This window comes from Pelophylax lessonae (genome assembly GCF_965119305.1).
Source record: "Pelophylax lessonae genome assembly, chromosome: 1".
In the NCBI taxonomy this organism is placed as follows: Eukaryota; Metazoa; Chordata; class Amphibia; order Anura; family Ranidae; genus Pelophylax; species Pelophylax lessonae.
The window spans coordinates 274,638,936-274,665,688 of record NC_138768.1 but is presented as its reverse complement, the minus strand read 5'-3'; the positions used below and the strand labels follow the sequence as shown (position 1 = coordinate 274,665,688).

At 45.4% G+C, this 26,753-nt stretch overlaps 1 protein-coding gene across 4 annotated transcripts in view; it reads right to left on the bottom strand.

Annotated features, from left to right (window-relative positions):
• The window catches only part of PISD (phosphatidylserine decarboxylase), a 75,840-nt gene that overhangs the window by 29,425 nt on the left and 19,662 nt on the right, over positions 1–26,753 (bottom strand). The window contains exons 1-2 of one of the 4 annotated variants that reach the window (XM_082243881.1): positions 5,831–6,116; positions 4,649–4,814 (exon numbers count right to left, since the gene is read on the bottom strand). The exons of 1 other annotated variant lie outside the window; for it this stretch is intronic. In XM_082243881.1, the coding sequence (XP_082100007.1) occupies positions 4,649–4,814; positions 5,831–6,015 (351 nt within the window). In that variant the 5' untranslated portion in view covers positions 6,016–6,116. Of the gene's footprint in view, positions 1–4,648; positions 4,815–5,449; positions 5,744–5,813; positions 6,117–26,753 lie in introns of those variants that run through there. 2 more of the 4 variants (XM_082243884.1, XM_082243883.1) reach the window with 2 other exon arrangements.

Genomic DNA, 26,753 nt, shown 5'->3' with positions numbered 1-26,753 from the left:
AAATCTTTCCCTTTGTTAGTAAACGCGATAACTTTTGCGCAAACCAATCAAAATACGCTTTTTGCGATTTTTTTTACCAAACATATGTAGCATAAAACAAATTGGCCGAAAATGTTAAAAAATTTTGATTTTTACTTTTTTTTGGGGGAATTTCATATAAAAAAATGTGAAAAATATTGTTATTTTTGAAAAATTGACACTTTTTTTTTTGTTTATAGCGCATGGTCAAAAAAAAAAAAAAAATCGCACAGGTGATCAAATACCACCAAAAGAAAGCTCTGTTTGTGGGAAAAAAAGGACGTCAAATTCGTTTAGGTACAGCGTCGCACGACCGCGCAATTTTCCGTTAAAGTCACGCAGTGCCGAATCGCAAAATACCCCCTGGTCTTTTAGCAGCCAAATCCTCCGGGGCTTAAGTGGTTAAAGCTCAAAAAAAAAACCAGAGGTGATTAAATACCACCAAAAGAAAGCTCTATTTGTGGGGGGGGGGGAAGGACATCAATTTTATTTGGGTACAGCATCGCACGACTGCGCTATTGTAAGTTAAAAAAACACAGTGCCATATCGCAAAGAGTGGCCTGGTCATGAAGGGGGGGGGGGGACCTTCCATGCTGAAGTGGTTGAAGAAAATCTTTCACAAAACAAATACCTGGACTGCAATTGCTGCTAACCTTGGAATGCTGTTAGTTGCCTGGCTATCCTGCGGGTCCCTCTTCAGTACTTTTAGGCCTTTGTAGTAAGCTAGTCTATTCATTTTAAATAGCTATCCAGCTTTGTTTCCAGAGCACAACGCACAGCTTGGTTTACATCTTTGTGCTGTGGTGCACACAAGTCCATTGTGGTACATTGGGGAGCCATTTTTAAATAAATAGTGCTGCACCGCACTGTGGTTCACACATTACAGCAAGTTCTAGTTAAACACATGTTCCTGCAACACCTATATGTAAATTGAGATCAATGCAGAATAGACATTCGGACTTCACTTGTTACATACTTGGGTCAGTGACTCAAAGTACTACTATTAGACAACCAGCAAACCAGCCAGGAAAGTAGCATTTCTAAAAGGCTGGCAATTGAAGCCAAGTTCAAATCTGTAGGGTGTTACTACTGCATGCTCCAGGCTGTTTCATCTGACTTAATAGGTCACCAAACCATAACAAACATCTAGCCACTGATTTCTAAACTCCCAACCTGCATTTCCAGGTAAGAGTCACTGAAGGAAACCTACACAGAAAATACAGGGAAGGCACATTCTACTTTCTCTTGAATGAGCAGGCTTTCTGGCCGACTTTGACCTGGATACTTTATAAATCATCACCTAAAAGGTACAACACCTGTACAGTCTCTTCAACTACTTATTTTCCACCGGTTATTATTCATTTTTAAACTTATTTTAAATCATGCCAGATTTAATCAGTTATCTAAAAAAAACATGTATCCCCCATATGTACAAATTTTACAGCCTTTCCTATGGTGCTACAGCTGGTAAAGTGTTTTAAGGAGGAACAGATCTCTGGAACATGTGACCAAAAAAAAAGGCAGGCAGAGGGCAAATGATTTGGTAAAGGTAATATCTGTGGTGTGTCTGCAGCTGATCTTTCCCTCATTACTGTGTCTTTGTGTGAAGGTGGACACTTGGGAAAGGCAGGGCTATTGATTTCTTGAGCCAGAGCTTCCAGCAAAGAGAATAGTAAGCAGCACAGTAGTGGCATCATTAAATCTCACTCTAAATCTCCTTAGACAAGCAGTCAAAGGCAGAAGTGCCTTAGAGCTTGCACTGTAGATATACAGCTATTAGTTAATAAGCACAGGAGTGCCTTAGATCTTGCATTGTAGATATACAGCTATTGGTATACAAGCACAGGAGTGCCTTAGATCTTGCACTGTAGATATACAGCTATTGGTATACAAGCACAGGAGTGCCTTAGATCTTGCACTGTAGATATACAGCTATTAGTATATAAGCACAGGAGTGCCTTAGATCTTGCACTGTAGAGATATATATATATATATTACAGCTATTGGTATACAAGCACAGGAGTGCCTTAGATCTTGCACTGTAGATATACAGCTATTGGTATATAAGCACAGGAGTGCCTTAGTTCTTGCACTGTAGATGTACAGCTATTTTTATATAAGCACAGGAGTGCCTTAGCTCTTGTACTGTAGATATACAGCTATTGGTATATAAGCACAGGAGTGCCTTGGATCTTGCACTGTAGATATACAGCTATTGGTATATAAGCACAGGAGTGCCTTAGATCTTGCACTGTAGATATATATACAGCTATTGGTATATAAGCACAGGAGTGCCTTAGATCTTGCACTGTAGATATATATACAGCTATTGGTATATAAGCACAGGAGTGTCTTAGATCTTGCACTGTAGATATATATACAGCTATTGGTATATAAGCACAGGAGTGCCTTAGATCTTGCACTGTAGATATACAGCTATTTTTATATAAGCACAGGAGTGCCTTAGATCTTGCACTGTAGTTATACAGCTATTGGTATCTAAGCACAGGAGTGCGTTAGATCTTGCACTGTAGATATACAGCTATTGGTATATAAGCACAGGAAGGCCTAGGCATGCTTACATACCACAAAGTGCATTTTTTTTTCTTAATGATCTCCCCAAAACTGGAAGACCTCAGTGCCCCTTCTTGTCCAAGTAATTACCAGAGATCTTCCTCAGTATTGTTTAACCTTACCAACAAATTAATCAAAGTAGGGCAAGCCAATGCGCAGTGCAGAAAAAAAAAATACTTGCAGTCTTAGGGCCCATTCACACCAGAAACTGCGTGTTTACTGTGCATTCTTGCATATGTTTTGCATGACTACATTTGCGTTGCGTTTTTCCTGAAATTTTTTATGTGCACTGCATTTTCGCACATTTGCAGTGTAGAAAAATGCAGCATGCAGTACTTTTTTCCACTTCACTAGTGTGAACTACGCCCATAGGAGAACTTGGAGTTTGGACTCTCTATGCAGTTGGAGTGCAGTCAAAAATGCATCCCATTGCATCTTGTATGAATGGGCTGTAAAGGTTTTTTTTATTTACATTTCACCCCATTGCTAAAATTAAATGAAACTAAATACCAACACATGCAAACAATAATAGAAAAATTGAAATACAGCAGATTATATAAAACATCAGCTTAGGCGATTCGCCTACCATTTCCCCATTTTTTTTTGAAGTACAAAACTGCCTGCTGATGTCTATATTGGACCATCTAACATTAATTCATATCTGTACATATTTTTGAATAGCACTCATAGAAAGGAGATAGGTTTACGTTTACTGGTCCTGTAACAGTTCTGTATATCAGCAGCATCAAGTTTTAATGCCTGTCTTTTTAAGACACTAAAATATCTGTGTACTTTTGATTAATTAAAAAGGTCATTCATCTGAAGACTACAAATGTTCAACTACAGCCAAATCGAAATGTGTTTTTTTTTTTTTTTTTTAACTAAAGAACCATTTTACTCCTTTTACTTCTCACAACAGTAAGGCTATTCATCAACTGGCCTGCTAAGCATTGTTCAGATCTGGTAGGCTTTTCCAGTGACAACTTGTCATAAGCGATAAACAAGCGGATTACTTTTAGTCCAGACAGATGAATGAAGGACATATGCTGAAAGAATGTTGACCTCCAGTCTGCTGTCCCCAGCATAGCTTGTCTCCCACAAAGCATAGATCATTGGGTACTGTCCCATTCACAGAAAAAGAGAGACCCCAAAATGTCATAGACCTGCAGAACCCAACTAATCATATCATTTCTGATGCTACAGAATTAGTTTATTTTAATTCAGTGTCGTCACAAAATCTAAATTAAAAAAATACCTGCCACAACAATATGGGATATCCTTTTAGCTGAAAACACATACATGACAGTATTCATCTAAATTTTTTTAAATAAATGTAGCTCTTAGGATTGTAAGCTCTAACTAGCAGGGCCCTCTGATTCCCACTGTATTAAAGTGTATTGTATTTGTACTGTATACCCTTAAGTTGTAAAGCACTGCGTAAACTGTCGGCGCTATATAAATCCTGAATAATAAAAATAATCTAAAAGAGCCTGAAAGTTTACCCATTCATGGGCCCCTATTTGCAAGCAATGTGACAACTGAGCTTTGTAGTAGTTAGCTGTCTAGCAATAATCAGTATTTATTACTGTGGTAACTGTTGTTACTACATGCAATAATGGAAACATGCTGGCAAATCGGTTAACAACTTTTCTCCATTCTACATGGAAAAGGGAATGGTCTGCTCATGAGATTGCTCCACGGTCCCTTTCACAGCCCATTATTTTCCCTGTGGGATTTGCAAGTGTATGACTAGCCTGAAGTTGGATCACACAAAGGAATGGGACTGCCTATGGAAATCTGAATATAGCCACTCATTTTACATTCAAGGGGACGTGCAATTGCCATGTTATTTTTCTCTAACTTATTGGCATATACTAGTTATGTGTCATGGGAGCGGGCTGTAAATTATCCTCTCTGGACAAGGCAATATCTTTTGGGAAATATTATTGCAATGTGTCTGCACTACACAGCTTGTAATATACAGTAGTTAGTAGTTTGATATCTACATATGTATTACTCTTGTGGTCACAAAACAGAAGACAAACAGTAAACTTACCCTGCTAGTAGGTCGCCATCCTACTCTGACCAAGGGCCGAAGTGCAGCAAATGGTAAGAGGTAATAAAGGATCGTGAGAGGCCAAGAGCGCAGCTTCAGGGCAGACCTAGACATACAGGTCAGCTGCCCCAACCTCCGTCTAAGAGCCAGCTGAGGAAACTGCAACCTGCAAATCAGACACAATTATAAAAAGATCCTGGCACATACCTAGTCTGAGCACTACACCACTGGCATTATGGAAGCAACTTGGCAGTGCACAACAGGTGTAATCCATCACAACTTTGCACAGGACAGACCTGCTGGAGGACGTTTAGAACACTGCAGTTTGCCTAATTATTCGGAGCCTCATGCCTTTTTCTCCTAGGATGAGGGTGTACCACATACAACCAGAGGACCACAAGACAAAACTTACATCAACACAAATCCAGCTAATTAAAACACACACAAAGTTGCCCACCAGAAGAAATCATTCATGTTCAATAAATCAGATTCCATGAAGAAAAGCTTTTAAAGGCCAACCTCCCCAGACACAGATAAGCACCTTCTTAACCTATCACTGTTGCTGATTATCCAGATACAAATCAGATTTTCCATACTGTCTGCAAGGGTCCAGCTGAGCCAAGCACAAAGAGTACAGCCATATCAATTGCAAAGGGCACAATGTAAAAATACTACAGCGACTATCATCCATTCTAACAGCAATATTGCAAATATGGCTGAAAAACACAAAAGGTATGCTATGCTGGGATCAGCGTACCATCGCCAATAAAAAAAAAAAAAAAAAAACACAACGCAGCTCACATTAAGTGGAATGCTGAGACATTCAGCTCAAGATCTTATTCACTGCTGTCAAGCATGAGATGAGGTACCCAGGAGCCAGAGCCAGCTCTCACACTCCCCCTTCATTGCAGACAGCCATGGACCAATCCCTGCTTTTCTGCCTCTTTCCCCATCCATCCCTTCCAGTGACACATTCCTTTCAGGCCTGGTGCCTCTTTCACACTGCAAATGCTGAGCAAGCTGCTTTTCTGCCCGACTGACCACACAGTAGCATCATTCTCTTCCCCACCCCTCACTCCACTGAATACATAAGGAGCTTTTGCTTAATTAGGCCAAACAAAAGCTTAGCCACTGCTCTCCCTGTCCTTTCCTTATTTTGGCTGACCTGCAATCGGAAGGTACCTGAAGCGTGCCCGTCTGCTGGTAGAAGTACCGTCAGGTTTTGCTGGTTCTGCTGAGTCTGTTTGTTCTTCCCTGGCACTGTTAATGGCACTGGCTGCTCGTGTTCTGCGAACATGAAGTTTCACTTTGCGCAGATTACATCTGAAGGGAGCAGGGTTGTTTTCAGGCTTCCGGCATCTCACCATCTCCTCGGGTAAAGGTCCAGACCGTGCTGGCCCTTCGGTGACTGGCACATCATCAGGTCCGAGGCTGCCGGTCTTTGCTGCCTCCTAGCCTGGCGGAGGATGTGACGACACAGATTAATACTCTGTAATAAGCAGGTTTCGATCCCTTGCTCCTCCTTCCCTACCTCATCAGCTAGGAGTTCCTCACACTTTATCCCTCACAGCATTTCAAAACGTACAGGTTAGCACTACCTCTACCACATGATCTTTACATGAGTATATGTAAAACACATTCACACCCACTGAAATTTCCCAACTATCCTCTGTAGAAAGAAATGCTATATCTATAAACACGAAATGACAACTACAACATATGCACAACTTTACACTTTTAAAAGCTAAAAAATATATAAAAAACACACAACAGCCTCAGGCAAGTGTTTTTTTACAGATTTCTGATAAAAAAAAATGACTAATACTGATAAAACCTGCAACACAGTGAACTGTAAAAAGATAAAAAAAACAAAAAAAAAAAACACTGCAATTGGGATCAGAAAATCCATACCGCTATCAGATTGTTTATGCATATAAACCTTTTAATTTCCTAAATTACCGCCTTGGTCAACAATTCAACCAAAAATCCCACAAAAGAAACCTATAGAAGTTAGTGCATATCTAGCAAAAAAAATGTATCCATTAACAGGTGCCTGCCACCAGGCTACCAGTCTTTTTCCATCCTTGTCAATTCCCAAGTTTTTCCAACCCGTTGATAAACGTTTTTCTGTTCCAGGAATCCTGGGTAATTTTATTTCTTCAATGCTGGTTTACCTCCTGACCTATTACTGTGATGAAGTGTTGTTCTTGGAGTAATAATCCAACTAAGTGATGCACAAGGTAAATGATGCTTCAGCTCATAATACAAGCCATTTCCAAAGCTTAGCAAAATGGGCATGAGCCACCCTCAAGGAGAGCAGCAGAAGAAGTTGGAAAGTCCATTTCCGAGATTACCACTTTCAAAGATCATTTAACACATTCCACAATATGGATAACAATATGGTCACTTACACAATCTTCCTTCATTGCACTGGTTTTTGTTCTTTAAATTTTAAAAAAATAGTATACCTGCCAATGTAGAAAAGAAATGCTCTATTTGCCAAAATACAAGCTGTACTGCCATGTTGCTCTTCGGATCTTGTCAGTTATTTGCCACCATACTGGATTGCCATTTGTTCAAAATCTCTCAGTAAGACATTACAAAATTAACATTTGCATTTTCTTCCATTCTCATAAATGTAGGAAAGGGTGCAAACTGGTTACGTAGATCTGCAAGCAACCAAGAACATTGCACTGGCCAGGTAACATGAAGAGTCCAGAAACATAAAATCAGCATTCTGATAAAATCCCAATTCCTTATCCGGTTCAGACTAGGACATTGCCTTTTATCGTAGCAATTCTCCAGGTTCTTCTTAAGATGCTGGTAGTGAAGCAGCCCCGCTTGGCTTTCAAGAGTATGCAACGTTCTAAACGAGCGGGAGGCTTGGGGATCCCGGCGGTTCTTAGATACTACGTGGCGGTTGCTTTGCAACGTATCCTCGACTGGCACCACCATGTTGGGGGCAAACGCTGGGTCCCCATGGAGAAATTCATGGCGGGCAGGAACTTGTCCCACGCACCGTGGTTATTACCGCCTGACAGAGGGCTCTCCCCCCTGGCATCCCCTGCCACCATGCATACCCTACAGGTGTGGGATGAGGTTAATGGACGACTCCAGCTGTCTGCTCGCATCTCCCCGCTGGCGCCCCTGGGGGGGATACACTTGGTTCCCACCCGGGGAGGATGTATCCTTCTTCGGGACCTGGGCGCTCGGCGAGGAGATTCGCTGAGGTAGGTTCGTCCAGGAGGGGTCCATTGTGTCGCTGCCTGAGCTCAGGGAGCGATATGGGCGTTTCCCCATGGACTTCTGGAGGTATAACCAACTCACTCACTTCCTGCGCCCTTCCTTGGGCGAGGTGCACTCTCCAACTCAGATGACCTCTTATGAAAAATTGTGCATATCTAAAGACCCGATCCCTCAAGCAATTGCATTGCTTTACCAACTCCTTCAGTAGGGCGGCCCTGTCCCGAAGCCTATATTTGTTCGGGAGTGGGAGAGAGACCTACAGTGCACCTTCACGGACCCACAGCTGGAACACATGTACCAGCTGACACACACCAGCACGGTGGACACTAGAATGCAAGAAAATGGGTATAAGCTGCTAACCTGTTGGTATCGGGTCCCCTCGAGGCTCGCACAGATCTACCCGGGCCAGTCTGACCGCTGTTGGAGGGGCTGTGGGGGCCGGGGCTCCAACCTACATATTTGGTGGGAGTGCCCGCTCTTGCGCCCTTTCTGGTTAGATATTCGGGCTCAGATAACTGCGATTCTGGATGTGGAGGTCCCCGGATGACCCAAAACATTTCTTGCTTCACCTTCCGTCCATTCCCCTGTGTCATTACAGGAAAAGTGTTCTGCCACACCTCCTGAACGCGGCGCGCCGCTTCGTGCCGATTGAAAACAATCGGCGGTGCCAACCCGCGCGTCCTGGGTAAAGATGGTGAATGATATCATGTCGGCAGAGGAATGGATGGCCAGATGTAAAGACCAATATGACAAGTTTTATACCAAGTGGGCGTTATGGATACACTATACCACTTCTGACTCATAGAGACTCCTGATCCAGTTGCTTCTGCCTTTGTACACATTGTGATGTTTATTTTTCTGCTTCTCGATCCACCCTTTCCTTTTTTCCACCTTCCCTTCCCCTCCCCCCTCCCTTCCCTGCTCTGGCCGAACCCTGGTCTCAGCCTTCCTATTCCTGCCTTGTGTCGGATGAGTGGAGGCCACCCTGCTTCCCACCCACTTTGCCCTGTAGTACGGTTTAGCTTCATGATGGGATTTGTGGCTATGGTTGTGGGGTGGGGGTGGCTGCAGTTGGGGAAGCCCGCGGGTGTGGTACTGATCCCGCCCCACTGTGCACATTGTGGTTACTTCACGTGTTTAAATTTTTAGTGATGCCTATCGGTGCCTTGTTGCTTCCCCTCACCCCTCCGGCTCATGCAACACTGTCGACTACCGGGGGTTTCTGTTGTTCCCCCTCCTTGTTTACTATGCATATCCTGTTTTGTTGTTATGTCTTTTATTTTCTTAAATAAAGATTATATAAAAAAAGATGCTGGTAGTGTAAAATGCCTGAAACATGTTGCAGCATTTTATTCCGATTGTCTGCTGGAAGTATTTTTTGTTCGCTTGCCATATTCATTTTGCTAGCAATATTTCGTTTTTTTTTTTTTTTTTTTTAGCCAATTCACCCATTTCAATTAAGTGTACCACTAATACAGGGCTTGACAAACTTGCCTGAAATCTAGGAGCCAGCTAAAAAAGTTAGGAGCCAGTTTTTTTTTTTGTTTTTTTTAGGGTCCATTCACACTAGCGCGACTTGTCGGGCGACTTGGTCGCCTGACAAGTCGCAGTCGGTCGCCTGCCTACTTGATTAGTACAGGACCCGTTCTAATAGGAGCGACGCAAGTCGCTCCGACTTAGAAAAAGGGTCCTGTACTACTTTGGGGCGACCTGGAGGCAACTTGCATTGACTTCACAGGTCACCCCAGCAAGTCGTGTCGCCCCTGTCTGAATGGGCTCTTAAAACTAACAACCAAGCTTTATTTAGTAAAACGGACACTAAATTTACACATAAATACGACTAGAACCCCACTCTCCTCTATAGCGCAATTGGGTGGAAACAGACTGTCTGTCTCTTTCCATCCGATGCCATCTGATCCGATCCACGGGGTGGATAGAAAATAGAACCACCATCCGTCTGTTTTTGGTGGACAGGTGGCAGATTACTGCTCCATAGAGGAGAATGAAGGGTTCGATCAGGTCTGCCTGAAAAACTGACAGGCGGACCTGATCAGACAGCCCGTGTGAAAGGGGCCTTCGGCTGTGGCATGGCGATGAGAAAGAAAAAAAAAAAGATATATATATATGTAATGTAATGTAATGTAATGTATGTATGTATGTATGTATGTATGTATATTATATATATATATATATATATATATATATATATATATATATATATATATATATATATATATATATATAATTTTTTTTTAATAATAATAGAAAAAAAAAAAAAAGAAAAAATATATTTTTTTTAATAATTAAAAAAAAGAAGAAAATTATTTAATTTTTTTTAAATTTAAAAAATAAATTAATAATAACCACACTCCAGGGAGATGAAACCTGTGAAAACTTCCCTCTCATCTGTTCCCATTAGCAGGCAGTGGAAACAGTCATTACTACCGGCCACCACAAGAGGGCGCCAGTTCCCTATTGGAAGCCTCATCTCATAGAAGAAGGCCGAAAAGCCGGGGCCTCAATTTTCGGACGGCACGGAAGTCCGTGCACTCGAGGAGGAGGTGGGGGGCGCAAAAAGGGACAGGACACCTCCTGCAGGGCACCCCAGGCGCCAGGTCGCTAATTCTAGTCGCAAATGCGACCTGGCGCCCAAAGATTGTCCAGCCCTGCACTAATACACTAAAGATTTCAAGCAGTATTTAACCCAAAACCAAAAATGTAATATATTGCAGCTTGGCAATCATGAGATGTGGTGGCTGCATTCGTTTTCTTTTTAGGCTCTGCCCCCTGCCCCCCCACCCCCAATTTCACAGGAATCTGGCCAGCAACACACCTGCTGCCTCTACTTTGGATACAGGTGCACAGTGGCATCTTTGGACAGAAGCATTGTAATTTTAGTACAAATTACTACAGAAAACCAGTTCATGCCATCACACATGTACCCTCTACTAGGTGCCAAATAACAATCAAAAGGTAAAAACAAGTGAACAGCTGCAAAAAAAAAAAAAAAAAATGTGCTGAGACCTACAGTATAGAAGCTGCCATTACGGACATCTTAAAACAACGCAAAGAAAGCCTTTAAACCAAAGACAACCAGGCAACGAATATTCTTAAATCGAAAAACAAACACAAGGGTGCACCGGCCTAGTGCATTATCCTTTAAAACGGTTTTATTGAATAAAAAGGTAAAAAAATACAAACAAGCTCTTCATACAAGCATATCAAATAGGTAGATTGCCATCAGCATCAAAATCAAAGGGTGTATCGTCCTCTGAAGCTAGAAAGGCTTACGCGTTTCGAGGCTTAGCCTCTTTCTTAGAGAATATTTTTAGAAGTCAGCAAGGGTCATCAACCCCCACTACCTAGGAGTATAGATTTTTAATTTGTGGTTTCTCATCTAGCTAAATACAGTATTTGGACAGCTGCAGAGATGTAGGTGTGGCGTCACCTGGAAAGCCTTCTAGAATGGCGGATAAATTAGCAAAACAAAATGATTGATTCTGATAATCCCTGTAGTACTACAGAGACCAGGACAGTCAAGCTGCGTAGTTTAGACCCCCCTTCTCTCCCACTATCTTTTTCTCTCTGTTTTCCTGTAACTAATGAGAATACAGAGAAGTGTGAAACCGGGAATGTTAATTGCCATAGATAAAATGTTACAGGGAACATCTGTATTGCTTGCCAAACTAGTAAGGAAGATATGTATCTGTGACGTAACTGCTGTTTTATATATGTGATGTACACGCTTATTTGGACACTTGGCAAACTGACTTGAGTTGTTAAGTCTTCTTTGCTAGTGAATTTGTTTTCTTGAAGTAAGCGTCCAGACTCCAATTCTGGTTTTCAAAAACAGTTTGCTGCTATATTTCTTGGTGCATTGGCCAGGAAACCAGGTGGAAAATCCGAGATGGGTAGCCATTCCATTACGACTCATGGGGATCGGTCCGGAGCCGGCCCCTTGGATCACGACTACGTCTCAGGCGCCACTGCACAAATTGTCTGGGAGATTACGCTACATCCTGGCTGCCTGCTCCGAAGCTGCCCGACAACGTCTTGAACCAGGACTCAGGAACCAACCAAACAGTTGGAGCTCCACTTCAGGACCAGGTGAGATCTTTGCCTTTTGGTTGGGATAACAGTCAGACAGGACCTCTCAATGGCATTCGAGGAAAGGTAAGCCTGGTCACCTCTGGAGCAAACCCCAAGTTGGATGATTGCGCATCCTGGGCAGACCTCAATCTGTTAGTCATCCCAGGTGGCAAAGGTCAGTGTGAATGGTGTGCATGAAATGCTGTGTCGAGAGTCTTGGACCCCTTACCAGTTTCTCAAAACCTTACCCTACCCTCGGTGTCCGTCTTGACGTCTTTAGGTTACATAATGAGTGGGAACCAGTCAGTCCTATCCCCCCTAGAGGGTATGATCAAAAATTTCAGGAAGGGATGCTCAAAGGTAACAGAATAGGGTTATTGTGGTGTCTGCATCTTTAATTGTTAAACTTCTAAACTAAAAAGGTATCGGCAGTGTTTGTCAGTGCATACCAGCCTTCCAGTGAAGAAGAATAGACACTGACACCATAATATTTAGTGCTTTGCTTAACTGCTGTTCTGCTTTAAGATGGGTAAAGTCCCTGGTAAGGGACCTCTGCCCTATGTACCTGAGCCTCCGCGAAATAAGTAATATTATAAAGAAAAAGAAAGAGCGGTGCAAATGACATAAGAGTTATAAAAATTGTTTAAAAATTAACATGTAAAGAGTATGTTATGAGAATCTCTCCCTGGTATGATTAATATGTAGACCCATGGATCGATAGTTTAGCAAAATGGAGTGAAAATTTCCATGACATGGAGCAAATGATGAGTTCCACATGAATATGGTGAAGGGGATTGTTTTTGGGGGACAGAGAAGCCTGGATGTGTAACATAAGTCTTGCTACTTATGTTTGAGGGTCTATGCAAGTTTATTATTAGGAGAGATAAGTAATCAAATTAGGGTGAAAGTTTTGTAAAGTGGTATTGTATATGAGAAGGATAGAAGCCTTTGTAGAAAGTTTTTGTATGTTTAACTGAGAAATCATTTGTACAGCCTCCCCTAAATAGGAGGGACATGTCATATTCAGGTATGAGCAAGTCCGATGCCCCACCCTGTAGACTGGGGGAATCAAGTCATTATTGTTGCACAGGAAGATGACTAGACCCCGTCAGTCTTCAGTCGCAGTGTATATACCCCAAATTGTACCCCTGGGCTTGACACACTCAGCAGAAGTAGGATGAAAACGGCCACAGAAGTGACCAGTGGGTGCACAGGTCAAATGTCAACTTCCACCTCAAAAACTGCCAGTGCTAGAAACCAAACTCTTGCCCAGTCTTTCAACTCAGCTATGACAGACTTATTACGCTCAATAATACAGACTTATAATCCCACTTTGGCAGACTGCCAGAAGCTTCTTCTGACTCTTTTCAATGCAGAGGAGAGACAAAGATTAACCACTTAAGCCCCGGAAGATTTTACCCCCATTCCGACCAGGGGGTATTTTGCGATTCGGCACTGCGTGACTTTAACGGACAATTGCGCGGTCGTGCGACACTGTACCTAAACAAATTTGGCGTCCTTTTTTTCCCACAAACAGAGCTTTCTTTTGGTGGTATTTGATCACCTGTGCGATCTTTTGATCACGCGCTATAAACAAAAAAAGAGCGCCAATTTTGCAAAAATAGCAATATTTTTCAAATTTTTTTATATGAAATTCCCCCCCCAAAAAAATGTAAAAATCAAAATTTTTTAACATTTTCGGCCAATTTGTTTTATGCTACCTATGTTTGGTAAAAAAAAAAAAAAAAAAAAAAAAAAAAAAAATCGCAAAAAGCGTATTTTGATTGGTTTGCGCAAAAGTTATCGCGTTTACTAACAAAGGGAAAGATTTTTGTCATTTTTGGTGTTTTTTTTTAACGCGTAATGGCGGCAATCTGCGATTTTTTTTGCGGTACTGCGACATTGCGGCGGACAGATCGGACCCTTGACTGACATTTTTGACACTTTTGGGGTTACCAGTGACATTCCTACAGTAATCAGTGCTATACATATGCACTGTTACTGTAAAAATACACTGGTAGTGAAGGGGTTAACTTTATTAGAGAGGGAGGGGCTGTGTGTGTACCTAGGGGCGTGCTTTCTACTGTGATTGGCTGTGGCTTCAGATGTGTGAAGAGTGATCGACGGTTCTACATAGTAGAACCGTATGATCAGCCTTCATACACCGGGGGAGAATGACAGGTGGCTTGTTTACACAAGCCGCCTGACTTTCTCCCTCTCCCCCGCCGATCGCCGAGTGACCGGCGGACATCGGGTCCGCTGGTCACACGCGCGCAGGGGGGGTCCGTGACCACGCGGAAGCGCGCCTCCGGGGGCGCGCGCTCGCTCCCTAGACCCTCACAAGCTAGTGACGTAGCCCTACGTCACTTTGCCTGTGAGGGGCTGACTGCCGACGTAGATCGGCGTTAGGCAGTCGGCAAGTGGTTAAGCAAAGCAGGTTTAAAGTATGTTGAAGAGTTAGGAAAAAAAACAAACAGTTGTGGTCCTATTGGGTGGGTTACAGATTGGAAACAAAGAGAATTTGACTGTAGATTGAAACAGAAAGTTGACATGTTAGTAGAGGCACTGACGGAAAAAAAAAAACGGAGAAAAAGGAAGAAAAATGCGCAGATCTGGGTCAAAGGAAGGAAAAAAAAGTAGTAATGTGAAGAACAAGTTAACTGTTGCAGCTACTATGAGAAGTTCTAAGGCAAAAGCTTTGCCAAAAGACTGTAAAATACCTGGGATTCAGGGTGTCACAAGGCCAGAGACAGTTAGGAAAGGGCAGGAAATAAGCTGTTTGCCAGATCCCTGCAGGATTCTGCCTGATTTGGATACCAGACTTTGCCCCCAAAGCCAGGCCCCTTTTTAAATTCACAAAAGAGGGAGAGAGAGACAGCCTTTTGTACGTGAAGAACAATAGCAGTGGGAGTCCTGACACAGTACCTGGGATCATGGCAAGGTCCTGTGGCGTACCTCTCGAAGCAACTGGACACTGTAGCACAGGGTTGGCCACCTAGCCTGCGGGCCATCGGAGCAGCAGCCCTCTTGGTGGCCGAAACTGACAAGCTATCACTAGGTCAGGAAACCTATGTCCAAGTCCCACACCAGGTACAGGCACTGATGGATTATAAAGGAAATCACTGGTTCAATAATAGAATAGCCGGTTGGTCAAATACCAGGCATGCTGTATGAAAATCCTTAAATTCATCTAGAGACTGTTAATACCCTAAACCCAGCCACTCTGCTTCCCACCTCACCAGAACCTATGGCACATGACTGCCTTCAGGTAATGGATGAAGTCTATGCAAGTTGGCCACACTTGAAAGACATCTGGCTTTTCCAAGGGGCTGAGTACTTCACTGATGGCAGCAGTTTTGTAAATGATGGGATCCGCTATGCAGTAGTTACACAGGAGACCGTGATAGAGGCAGGAGCCTTACCAAAAGGGAACCTCTGCTCAGAAAGCTGAACTAATTGCACCAACCAGGGCATTACAACTCGCTGCCGGACTAAAACTGAATGTTTATGTGGACTCGAAGTATGCCTTTCTGACTCCTCATGCTCATGGAGCCCTGCATAAGGAAAGAGGGCTCATTACATCTGGAGGGAAGAGCATCAAATATGGGACAGAAATACTGTAACTCTTGGAAGCAGTATGGGCCCCCTCTAAGTTGCAGTGATCCACTGTAAAGGCCATCAGAAGGGAGACTCTCGGGTAGCTAAAGGCAACAGGACAGCAGACTGAGCAGCTAGGGATGAAGCATTCCAGCAGCCCCCACAACAGATAATGGCCCCCCTGTTCCCAGTACTACTCTCTGAATGGGATTCAATCTAGAAGAATTTTCATCCCAGCTGAAGTAGCAACTGAGTTAATGACTGAATTCTACATGGGAACACACAGACAAAACATTGAAAAGGCCCTAGAGAGACATTTTTCTATTCCCCCGGCTACCCACACTGGTCGCAGCTGCAGCCAGCAGATGCATAGAATGTGCACGAAACAACCCCAGACAAGGACCTGTACCAACTCCCGGAATACAAGCTGTAGGAGCCTCACCGATGGAAGAATTACTGGTTGACTTTACTGTCATGCCTCCCTCAGGCGAATACCAATATTTGCTGGTGGCCGACTGCACCTATTCGGGGCTGGGTAGAGCCCTGGCCCACACGAACTGAGACTACAAAAGGAGTGGTCAAATGCCTGCTCCATCAAATCATCCCCAGATATGGAATCCCCTCATCCATAGGCTCAGAAAACAACCTGGCCTTTGTTTACAAGTGCCTCCAGGATTTAGCAACAGCATTCAAGATCACTTGACAAAAACTATACCGCATATCGACTTCAAAGCTTTGGCAAAAATGAGATTTTTGACTTACCGTAAAATCCATTTCTCTGATATTCATTGACGGATACAACTCCTGATCATAACCATTGGGTTATAGTGCTCCCTTCAGGAGTATGACACTAAGCAGAAAAAGAATCTGGCTATGCCTTTGGGCAGTCCCAGGGGGTATACTCCTTCTCTCTGCTATAGTTACTCAGTTTTGTTACAAGCAGGGTCAGAAGAATTAAAAGTCCACAGAAGGGATGGGTGCTGTGTCCGTCAATGATCAGAGAAATAGATTTTACGGTAAGTCAAAAATCCCATTTTCTTTTTCATTCAATGACGGACACAGCTCCTGATCTTCATAACCATTGGGACATCCAAAAGCAGTGTTAACAGAACCAATTGTGGGCAAAAGGAAATTGCATCAAGCATCCCTCATGGACTAAAGACAAACCAGTAAAGTGAGAATTGTAATTTCATTGGTTTATAACAATATTTAAAAAGTAGAAAAGATTGAATATATAAAAACAAATACATTGGTGGTGATGCAATGAAAAAGTAAAGGCAGGTGCATTTTGACAAAAGAAAAGCGACCATCTAATTGTGCCATAGATTCCGTTATGTGTGTGTGAAGTCACCAAGCAGCGTTAGACACGAGGGGTGGCAACAGCAAAAAAAAATCCCAAGGTTAAACAGTAGCTCAACCAAAACAACTGGAGCCCACCTGAAAAACACAATACACCCTCAAAGAGGATCAGGTCCTCTCAACAGCAGCCTGTAAAACCTTGCGGCCAAAAGAAGCATCCGCAGATGCCAACACATCCACTTCATAGAATTTTGTGAAAGTGTGCACCGACGATCAGGTGGCCACCTTGCAAACCTGCGTCACCGGCGCCTGATGACAGAAGGCCCAGGAGGCACTAACTGCCTGAGTAGAGTGCGCCTTGACAGGGAAAGGAGGAACCTGACCCCTGATGGAATAGGCCTGAATAACCATCTGTCAGAGGAAGCAGACAACCCTTTCTGAGGCCCATCCGTGAGCAAAAACAGTGAGTCTGACTTTCTAAAGGACTCCGTAGCTGCCAGGTACACCCTAATTGCCTGGACCACATCCAAGGCAATTTCCTTCTGATGTTTTGACCTGGGACACAGGAAGGCAACACAAGGTCTTCATTCAAATGAAAATCAGAGACAACCTTTGGGAGGAACGACGGAGCTCCAAAGCCAGCAGATCCTCCCTGAGAGAAAGCTTCCAAGGAACGTTGGCGACCAGCCGCACCAGATCGGCGTACAAAGCCTGGCGAGGCCAGTCCAGAGCCACTAAGATGACCGGAATCCCTTCTGCCTCGATCCTGCGTAGAAGTCTTGGCAGAAGCTTGAGAGGAGGGAAGGCGTAAAGCAGATGATACTGACCCCACGAGGCCACCAGCGCATCTGTGGCGTCTGCCAGAGGATCCCGTGACAAAGCCACAAACCTCTGGATCTTTCTGTTGAGCCAAGACGCCAACAGATTTACCTCAGGATTCCCCATCAGAGAGACAACTGATGAAACCCCTCCAGATGAAGAGACCACTCCCCTTGGCCCAACGCCTGCCAACTGAGGAAATCCGCCTGCCATTTGTTCACCCGGGAATGTGTCCGGCGGAGAGGGCTAGGACGAAGCGTTCTGCCCACCTTAGAATGCCAACTACCTCCAAAGCCGTCAGGACACTTTTTGTGCCCCCTTGGTGATTGACATAAGTCACGGCCATGGCATTGTCCAATTAAATGCACACTGGATATTCCTGAAGACGATCTGTCCAATGGTCCAGGCATCTGTCCAATGGTTTAGGTCTGATCACACGGAGTTCCAAGACAATGATCGGTAGTCTAGACTCTTTCAGTGTCCAGATATCCAGAATTTTTGCAGAGGACGCCTCCCCAGCCGGACAGGCTGGCATCTGTGGTGACCACTGTCCAATAGAAGGGGAGGAAGGATTGCCCAGCCGAAGCCACCATATCAGGGACTCCTTCATTCCCCAGCTCAGCTGGATCTGATTGTCCAGAGACTGCGGAGTCTTGTCCCATTTTGCCAGAATCTCCCTTTGCAAGGACCTCGTATGGAACTGTGCAAACGGAACAGCCTCGAAGTTGGACACCATCAGGCCCAGCACCCGCATGCAAGTCCGGAGGGATGACCATCTGCTGGACAGCAGGAGATGAATTGCAGCATGCAATTTCTGGAATTTGTCCAGAGGAAGGAGCACTCTGGCTAAGGCCAAGTCCAGAGTCAGGCCCGGATAGTCCAACTTTGTGGACAGATCCAGAGCATACTTCTGAAAGTTCAGAATCCAGCCGAACTCCCTCAGAGTTCATATGGTGATTTCCAGCAGAGCAGTAGGAGACTCGGATCACAGAAGGAGGCCATCCAAGCAGCCCAGTACTGCGATCCCCCGTTGGCGTAACAATGCTGGCTAACACCTTTATGAAGACCTGAGGAGCAGAGGCGAGACCAAAGGGTAACACCAAACACTGATAATGCTCCTCTCCCACGGCAAAGCGGAGGAGGCGCTGGTGACCGGCACATATTGGAATGTGAAGGTAAGCATCCTTGATGTCAATAGAGGCAAGAACAAAAGTATGTATGTATGTATGTATGTATGTATGTATGTATCAATTTTAGGGATGCACCGAAATTTCGGCCACCGAAATTAGCCGAAAATTAGCCTATCCAATTTCGGCCGATAATGGGTTAACAATGCCGAAATTAATATGGCTGCCGTGAGGAAGGAGGAGGGCGCAGCGCAGGTTTTAAAAGTCCCGCCTCTGGCCGGCAGCCCGCCTCTCAATGACGTCCCTACTACGATGTGTATGAATGAAGTGTCATACCAGGCGGGAGGGCAGGCGAGCAGCCGCTAACAGATATAAATATGTGAGCCTTCACTTCCCTGTCAGCGGGACTGTGTGTGAATGAACTGACTCCGGACGGGAGGGCGGGGGGAGCGGCCGCTAATAACTATAACTATGAGCCTTCACTTCCCTTCCCTGTCAGGAATGCATATCCTCTGACAGGGAAGTGAAGGCTCACATAGTTATAGTTATTAGCGGCCGCTCTCCCCGCCCCCCCGCCCGGTGTCAGATCATTCACACACAGTCCCGCTGACAGGGAAGTGAAGTGAAGGCTCACATAGTTATATCCATTAGCGGCCGCTCGCCCGCCCTCCCGCCCGGTGTGTCACTTCATTCATACACACATCGTAGTAGTAGTGACATCACCAGGAGGCGGGCCGCCGGCCAGAGGCGGGACCTTTGAGTGAAGTACACCCGAGGAGCACTCAGCAGAGTGAGTAGGAGATTGAATCGTTGGGATGGGGAGCGACGCTGAGCCAGAGGGGGGGAGGGTGTACTGCCGAGGGGGACGCTGAGGCAGTGGGGGGGGGGGGGGGGAGATGGGGGAGCTTATCAATGGTATTTGTATTATGCAGCATGAGGGGGTTAATGTATTGTCACTGCTGCATTAGTGACCGACCAGTTGCAGTTATTTAACCCCTTTGTGCTGCATTAGTGCAACCAGTATCAGTGCAACCAGTGTTAATTAACACTGATACTGGTTGCACTAATGCAGCACAAAGGGGTTAAATAACTGCAACTGGTCGGTCACTAATGCATCAGTGACCAGCAGTGGCAATACATTAACCCCCTCATGCTGCATAATACAAATACCATTGGTAATTAAATTAACCTCTTGCCAACCCGTCACAGTACATATACTGCGACAGGGTGGCAGCGACAGGTGTACGTCGCTGCCTGTTTTTGGTGTATGCCCCTCTTCTATCCATTTTAAAAAATTTTGGGTGGAAAAAGTCATTTTCGGTTTTCGGCCAAGGGCAACCTGCATTTTCGGTTTCGGCCCAGAATTTTCATTTCGGTGCATCCCTAATCAAATCTATCTATCTATAAATATATATATACACACACATATCAGGGTTCATACACATTTTCACCAATAAAATTCCATGACTTTTCCATGACTTCTCCATGACTTTTCCATGACTTCACGTAAATATTTATGACCTAATGTTTCATGAAAGGTCTATGTATACATGTTAACTAACGCACGCATGCTCTGAAACCGGTTACCACCCCATCTCTTTAATCCAGGACACATAATAATTACACAGGTTCTGAGGCTAATGCACCTAAGGTACCAAGTGAGTTTAATTACCACCTTAATCAGCCACAGAACCTGTGTCATTAATATGTGTCCTGGTTTAAAGGGATGAGGTGGTAACCCTCCATGCAGTCCTTTTCCCTTTGTTTCTCAGCCTGCCCATAGACCTGCATGGACCTCATGATCAGGCCTGCCTGAAAAAGAGACAAGACGACCCTGGTTGGAAAGGTTGTGTGAAAAGGGCCCTAGGGAAGAGTTGTTGGGGGTGGTAAAAAAAAAAAAAGCAGCTCAGCTGCACATTTTTACTGCCCTCCAAAATACAAGTGTAAACAAGGCCTAAGCAGAAGCATCTCACTATGTTTACAGTATGATCATTATGATGATCATAGTACAGTAGGTGCTATATGGCTGTACTTTATATGCCGATTCTGTGGCTGTACTGTATACACTGATTCAGTGTCTGTGTGTTATATTCCGATACTGTGTCTGTGTGTTATATTCCGATACGGTGTCTGTGTGTTATATTCCGATACTGTGTCTGTACTGTATATGCTGATAAGTATGAGCATATGCAGCCATATACAGAAAAAGCCACAGTATCAGAATACTCAGCCATATACACTACAGCCACAGAATCAGTGTATACACTACAGCCACAGAATCAGTGTATACAGTACAGCTATTGAATCCGTATATACACTACAGCCACGGTATCAGATTATAAAGTACAGCCACAGAATCAGCATATACAGTGCAGCCATAGTATCAGAATACACAGCCATATAATCAGTATATACAGTACAGCCATAGTGTCAGAATATAACACATAGACACAGTATTAGTATATAAAGTACAGCCCAGAATCAATATATACAGCCATATAGAGTAGGAACACTGTGGCCTAATATGTTGGTACTGAGGCTGTAATGTGTAATCACTGTACCTTTCATGTCCTGCTGCCTGACTATGCATGCACGTGCACCCGCCGCTGGAATCCCCCACCTGCTCCTGCAGCCACCTCTTACTCCTGCACAGACTCTTCAGAGTATCACTCTGCAAGAGAAAGGATGGTGGCTGCCGTGGCCGGCCAGATCATAACTTCAGGATCAGGACATGCGGCGCCCGCTTTATCCACCTGCGCGCTGAAATTAAAGAAAAAAAATGCCCTCACGGCTCTCACCTCCTGGGCCCCTCAAACCTAGTAGTAGTGGTGGTTCTGCGCTGCTCCTCCACAAATCAATGTAAAGCTGCCCGCCTCCCCGCTGGGCGGATAGGGACCGAGCACAGCACTGAAGGGGCGGTTCAGCAGCCCTAGCACTGCCCCTGACTGCTATACGCCTACCTATAGGTAGCACCGACCCTGCTCCTATGCAGATAGACGCTTACACAATGTAAAATGTCATGTCACTGTAGAGCTGCACGATTCTGGATGAAATGAGAATCACAATTTTTTTGCTTGGAATTAAGATCACGATTCTCTGCGTAACATCTTTTACATTATAAAAAAAAAAAAAAAATTGGGATAACTTTACTGTTTCATTTTTTTTTTGTTATTCATTAAAGTGTATTAATTGCGTTTGAAAGACTGCTGCGCAAATACAGTGTGACATAAAATATTACAACAATCACTATTTTATTCTGTAGGGTCTCTGCTAAAAAAAAAATATATAAATGTTTGGGGGTTCCAAGTACTTTTCTAGCAAAAATACTTATTTTAACTTGCAAGCAAAAAGTGTCAAAAAAGGTTTAGTCTTTAAGAGGTTATGTCCCTCCTCCGGGCAGACAGAAGGAAAAGATACATTGTATTTCATTGTGTTTATAGTACTGAACTGGGAGACTGATGTTAATAGACAGGAGGCTCTTTTTTTTTTTTTTTTTCTTTGAGAGCCGATCTCTGCTATCTCACAGCTATGTAAACAATGCAGCAAAGGTCATGTTAAGATTTTCGGGAGGAGAATCGAGATCGCGATTAATCGTGCAGCTCTATGTCACTGTCAATAAAATAATTAAGCATCTGCTCCACTGCAGTGGTGCCTTTCCCAATTCCATGACTTTTCCAAAACCTTGTGGGATTCAGTCATTTTCCAATACTTTTCCAGGCCTGGAAAGTGTCATGTCAAAATCCCATGACTTTTCCAGGAATTTCATGACCGTACGAACCCTGACATATATACACACACACAGTGCCTTGCGAAAGTATTCGGCCCCCTTGAACTTTGCAACCTTTTGCCACATTTCCGGCTTCAAACAAAGATATAAAACTGTAATTTTTTGTGAAGAAACAATTAGGACACAATCATGAAGTGGAACAAAATTTATTGGATATTTCAAACTTTGTTAACACATAGACACACCCATGGGGGCTGTCCCACTGGTCCAATACCCCCCTGCAATCAGCCATCCCAACTCAGTTTGGTAGCAAGCAGTTAAGTGTATAAGAACCCCAATAGAGGGGCGGGGGCGGCGACTGTCGGAGGACTCAGAGAAAGGAATTTTACGGTAAGATTTTACAAAAATTCAGTTTTCTCTTACATCCTCCGACAGTCGCCGCCCACTCATACAGTCTTCACCAATGGGGATGTCCCAAAGCAGTGTAGACATGAGGGGTGGGAAACGCAACCGTCAGAAAGGCAACGCAGTACCCACAACAGAGAAAGGAACCTTACGAGAACCGAAAGGTGATCCTCAGGGTAACAAAAAAGCTCAACAGGAGCAACAACCCAGGAAAGCAAATAACCAAGGGGATAAAACAACCCCAACAGCCAGGGACCCGTAATAAAACTAGGGTCCCCTTACGGCACTGCCGCACAGAGAACTTTGCGGCCAAAGGAGGCATCCGCTGATGCCAGAACATCAATTTTGTAGAATTTGGAAAACGTGTGTACTGATGACCAAGTCGCAGCCTTACACACCTGGGCCACCGAAGCCTGATGCCGGAAGGCCCATGATGCACTCACCGCTCTGGTAGAGTGCGCCTTGACAGGGAAGGGCGGAGCCCGTTCCTTAATCTAATAGGCCTGTACAATCGTCTGTCTGATCCATTTAGAAATGGTTGCCGCAGGCGCAGCCATACCCTTCCGAGGTCCTTCAGGAAGGACGAAAAGAGAATCCGATTTTCGAAAGGATTCAGTCGACGACAGGTAAACCCTGATCGCCCTGACAACATCCAAGGAATGCAAAGCAACCTCCTTTGGATGTTTAGGCTTCGCACAGAGCGAAGGCAAAACAATGAGCTCATTAAGGTGAAAATCAGTAACCACCTTTGGAAGAAAGGACGGGTTAGGTCGCAAGACCACCTTATCCCTATGAACCACCAGGTAAGGGGAGGTGCAAGACAAAGCCGCCAACTCCGACACTCTGCGAGCAGAAGTGATCGGCACAAGAAAGGCAACCTTTTCAACGAGATGTTCCTGATATTCTCAAACTGGGAACATTGTAACACGGACAGAACCAAGTTCAAGTCCCATGGAGGTAAAGGCTCCGTCCAAGGAGGGGCCAAATGATGCACACCTTGAAGGAAAGGAATTAGACGCCACAGGGCGCTGGAAAAGAACAGCCAGTGCAGATACCTGGCCCTTAATCGTGGCCAACGCAAGGCGCTTGTCCACACCAGACTGAAGGAAAGCCAACACTCTTGCCACCGAGTATGAACGAGGAGAAAAACCCCTGGACTCACACCAGGCAAAATAAGCTTTCCATGTACGGTAATAAATTTTACCAGACGAGGCTTTTCTAGCCTTGATCAAGGTAGGAATGACCTCTAAAGAGAGACCACTGTCCTTCAGGACCTGGCTTTCAACAGCCATGCCGTTAAAGCCAGCGACTGTAAAGCAGGATGGAAGATCGGTCCCTGAGACAGTAGAGCTTCTCGCATTGGCAGCCGCCAAGGAGGTTCGACGGCTAGGTGAACGATGTCCGCGTACCAGGACCGGCGTGGCCAGTCTGGTGCCACCAGAATCACCAAGTTCGGTTCCGAGGCCAACCTGCAAAGGAACCTGGACAACAGCTAAATCGGAGGAAAGGCATACATCAGACGATACTGATGCCAAGGCACCACCAGCGCATCCGAAGCGTCTGCCCGAGGATCGTGCGTTCTTGCCACGAACCTTTCCACCATGTTGTTTAGTCATGACGCGAACAGATCCACATCTGGGGATCCCCATTTCGCACACAGCATTCGAAACACCTCCGGGTGCAGGGACCATTCCCCCTGGGCCAGGGTCTGGCGGCTCAGATAATCGGCCTGCCAATTCTCCACACCCGGAATGTGAACTGCCGAAATCGCCGGGAAGGGAGTCTCGGCCCAAGTCAGAATTTCGGTCACTTCCTGGGCCGCCCGGGCACTCCTGGTGCCCCCTTGGTGATTGATGTAAGCCACCGCAGTGGCATTGTCCGTCTGCACCCGTACAGGACGACCCTGAAGATGATCCGACCAATTGAGCAGGCACAGCCTGATCGCTCTCAATTCCAATATGTTTATGGGGAGGGAAGATTCCTCCACCAACAAGTGCCCTGGGCAGACAGGTTGCCCAGGACGCCACCCCAGCCTGATAGGCTGGCATCCGTGGTAATTACTGTCCACAGCAACGGGCGGAAGGATTTTCCCTCCGCCACCGCCGGGGACTGGAGCCACCACAAAAGATCCAATCTGGCTTGGCGACTCAGAGACACTCTCAGGTCTAAGGACTGAGAGTCTGTCCCATCTGGCCAGGATCTCCGCTTGGAGGGACCGCGTGTGAAACTGCGCAAATGGTATCGCCTCGAAGGCCGACACCATCAATCCCAGGGACCGCATACAGGTCCCGAGCGATGAGGATTCGTTGTCCCTCAGGGACCTGACCTCGGTCCGCAGGGTCCGGAGCTTGTCCTCCGGCAGAAACACCTTCGCTTGAGCAGAGTCCAGAACCATTCCCAAATATGGGAGGCGAACCGCAAGGAGACAAGGTCGACTTCTGAACGTTGATGGTCCATCCAAACTCTTGGAGCGTCTGAACTGTAGCGATAGCGAATCGGAGATACCGCTGATGACCCTCGAAAATGGAGATGTGTAGATACGCATCCTTCAGGACGATAGAGGCCAGGAATTCTCCTGGACTCAGGGAGGCTACCACCGAGCGAAGCAATTCCATGCAGAACTTTCGAATGCGCACAAAGCGGTTCAGGTCTTGTAACCGCCCTGGGGTCAAATGAAGATTTGAGGGAAAGAATCTGTCCGCCGGCCGTGAAAGGAATTAGATCTTATACACTGATCGAATGATTTCCTGAACCCACCTGTCCGGGATTTGGAGCAGCCAAGGTTGGAGGAAACCGCGCAGACGTCCCCCTACCCCTGAAACGGGTGAGGGCGCCCCTTCAGGCAGAGGCGGACTGGGCCACCGCACCGGCTTGGCCGGATTTTGGTTTGCCCGCCCAAGGCTTTCTCTGGCCACTTTGGCCCTTGAAAGGTTTCCCCTTGTTCTGTGTCTTGAAGGCACGAAAGGACCCCTGATTTGGTTTAAAGGAAGGGCCCCGCTTACCATGGAAGAACTTACCCTTAGGGTTCTGGGGCAACAGAGAGCTCTTGCCCCCCAGTGACCCCTTTCACCAATTCATCCAGGTATTCACCAAAAAGGCGAGACCTCGGATAGGGAATGTCAGCCCCTGTTTTTCTGGAAGTCTGGTCAGCCGACCAGCTTTTCAACCATATCAGGCGAAGGTTAATCACTGCGACACTAGACAGGCACGCAGCTAATGGCGCCTCATTTAAAGCCGCATCGCTCAGATACATGACCCCTTGATAAATCTGGTCCACCATCTTCAATGTAGCAGGGGGAGCAGAAACAGCCACGAGAGTGCGTCTAAGCACCTTCGTCCAATCCGCCACAGCCCGAGCCACCATGACAGAGGCGAAAATAGGTTTTAGCATGGAACCGGCCACCATGTAAGCATGGCGGCAAGTGATTCCAACCTCCTATCCGTAGGATCCCTAAACCCCGGATGATCTTCGGTGGGTACTAGAGTGGCCTTGTTCAATCTGGCCACAGTGTGATCCACGTGAGGAGCCACACACCATCGCAAATCCGTAGGAGAGGCAAAAGAGTAAGGAAGTTGAAACCTCTTTGGCACCACAAAAGGTGCGTTTCAAACTGCGCCATTGCTCATTTACTGTAGCATGGAACTCAGCGGGGCAAGGGAAGACCTGCGCCGCCTTGCGGGTCCTGTGTGTACCAAAAGAGCACACAATGCCCGGAGGATTGGGCTCATCCTCTAAATGTAGTGTTTCTTTAATGGCAAGAATCAGCGCATCCATGGCTGCGCGTTCCTCGGGCGT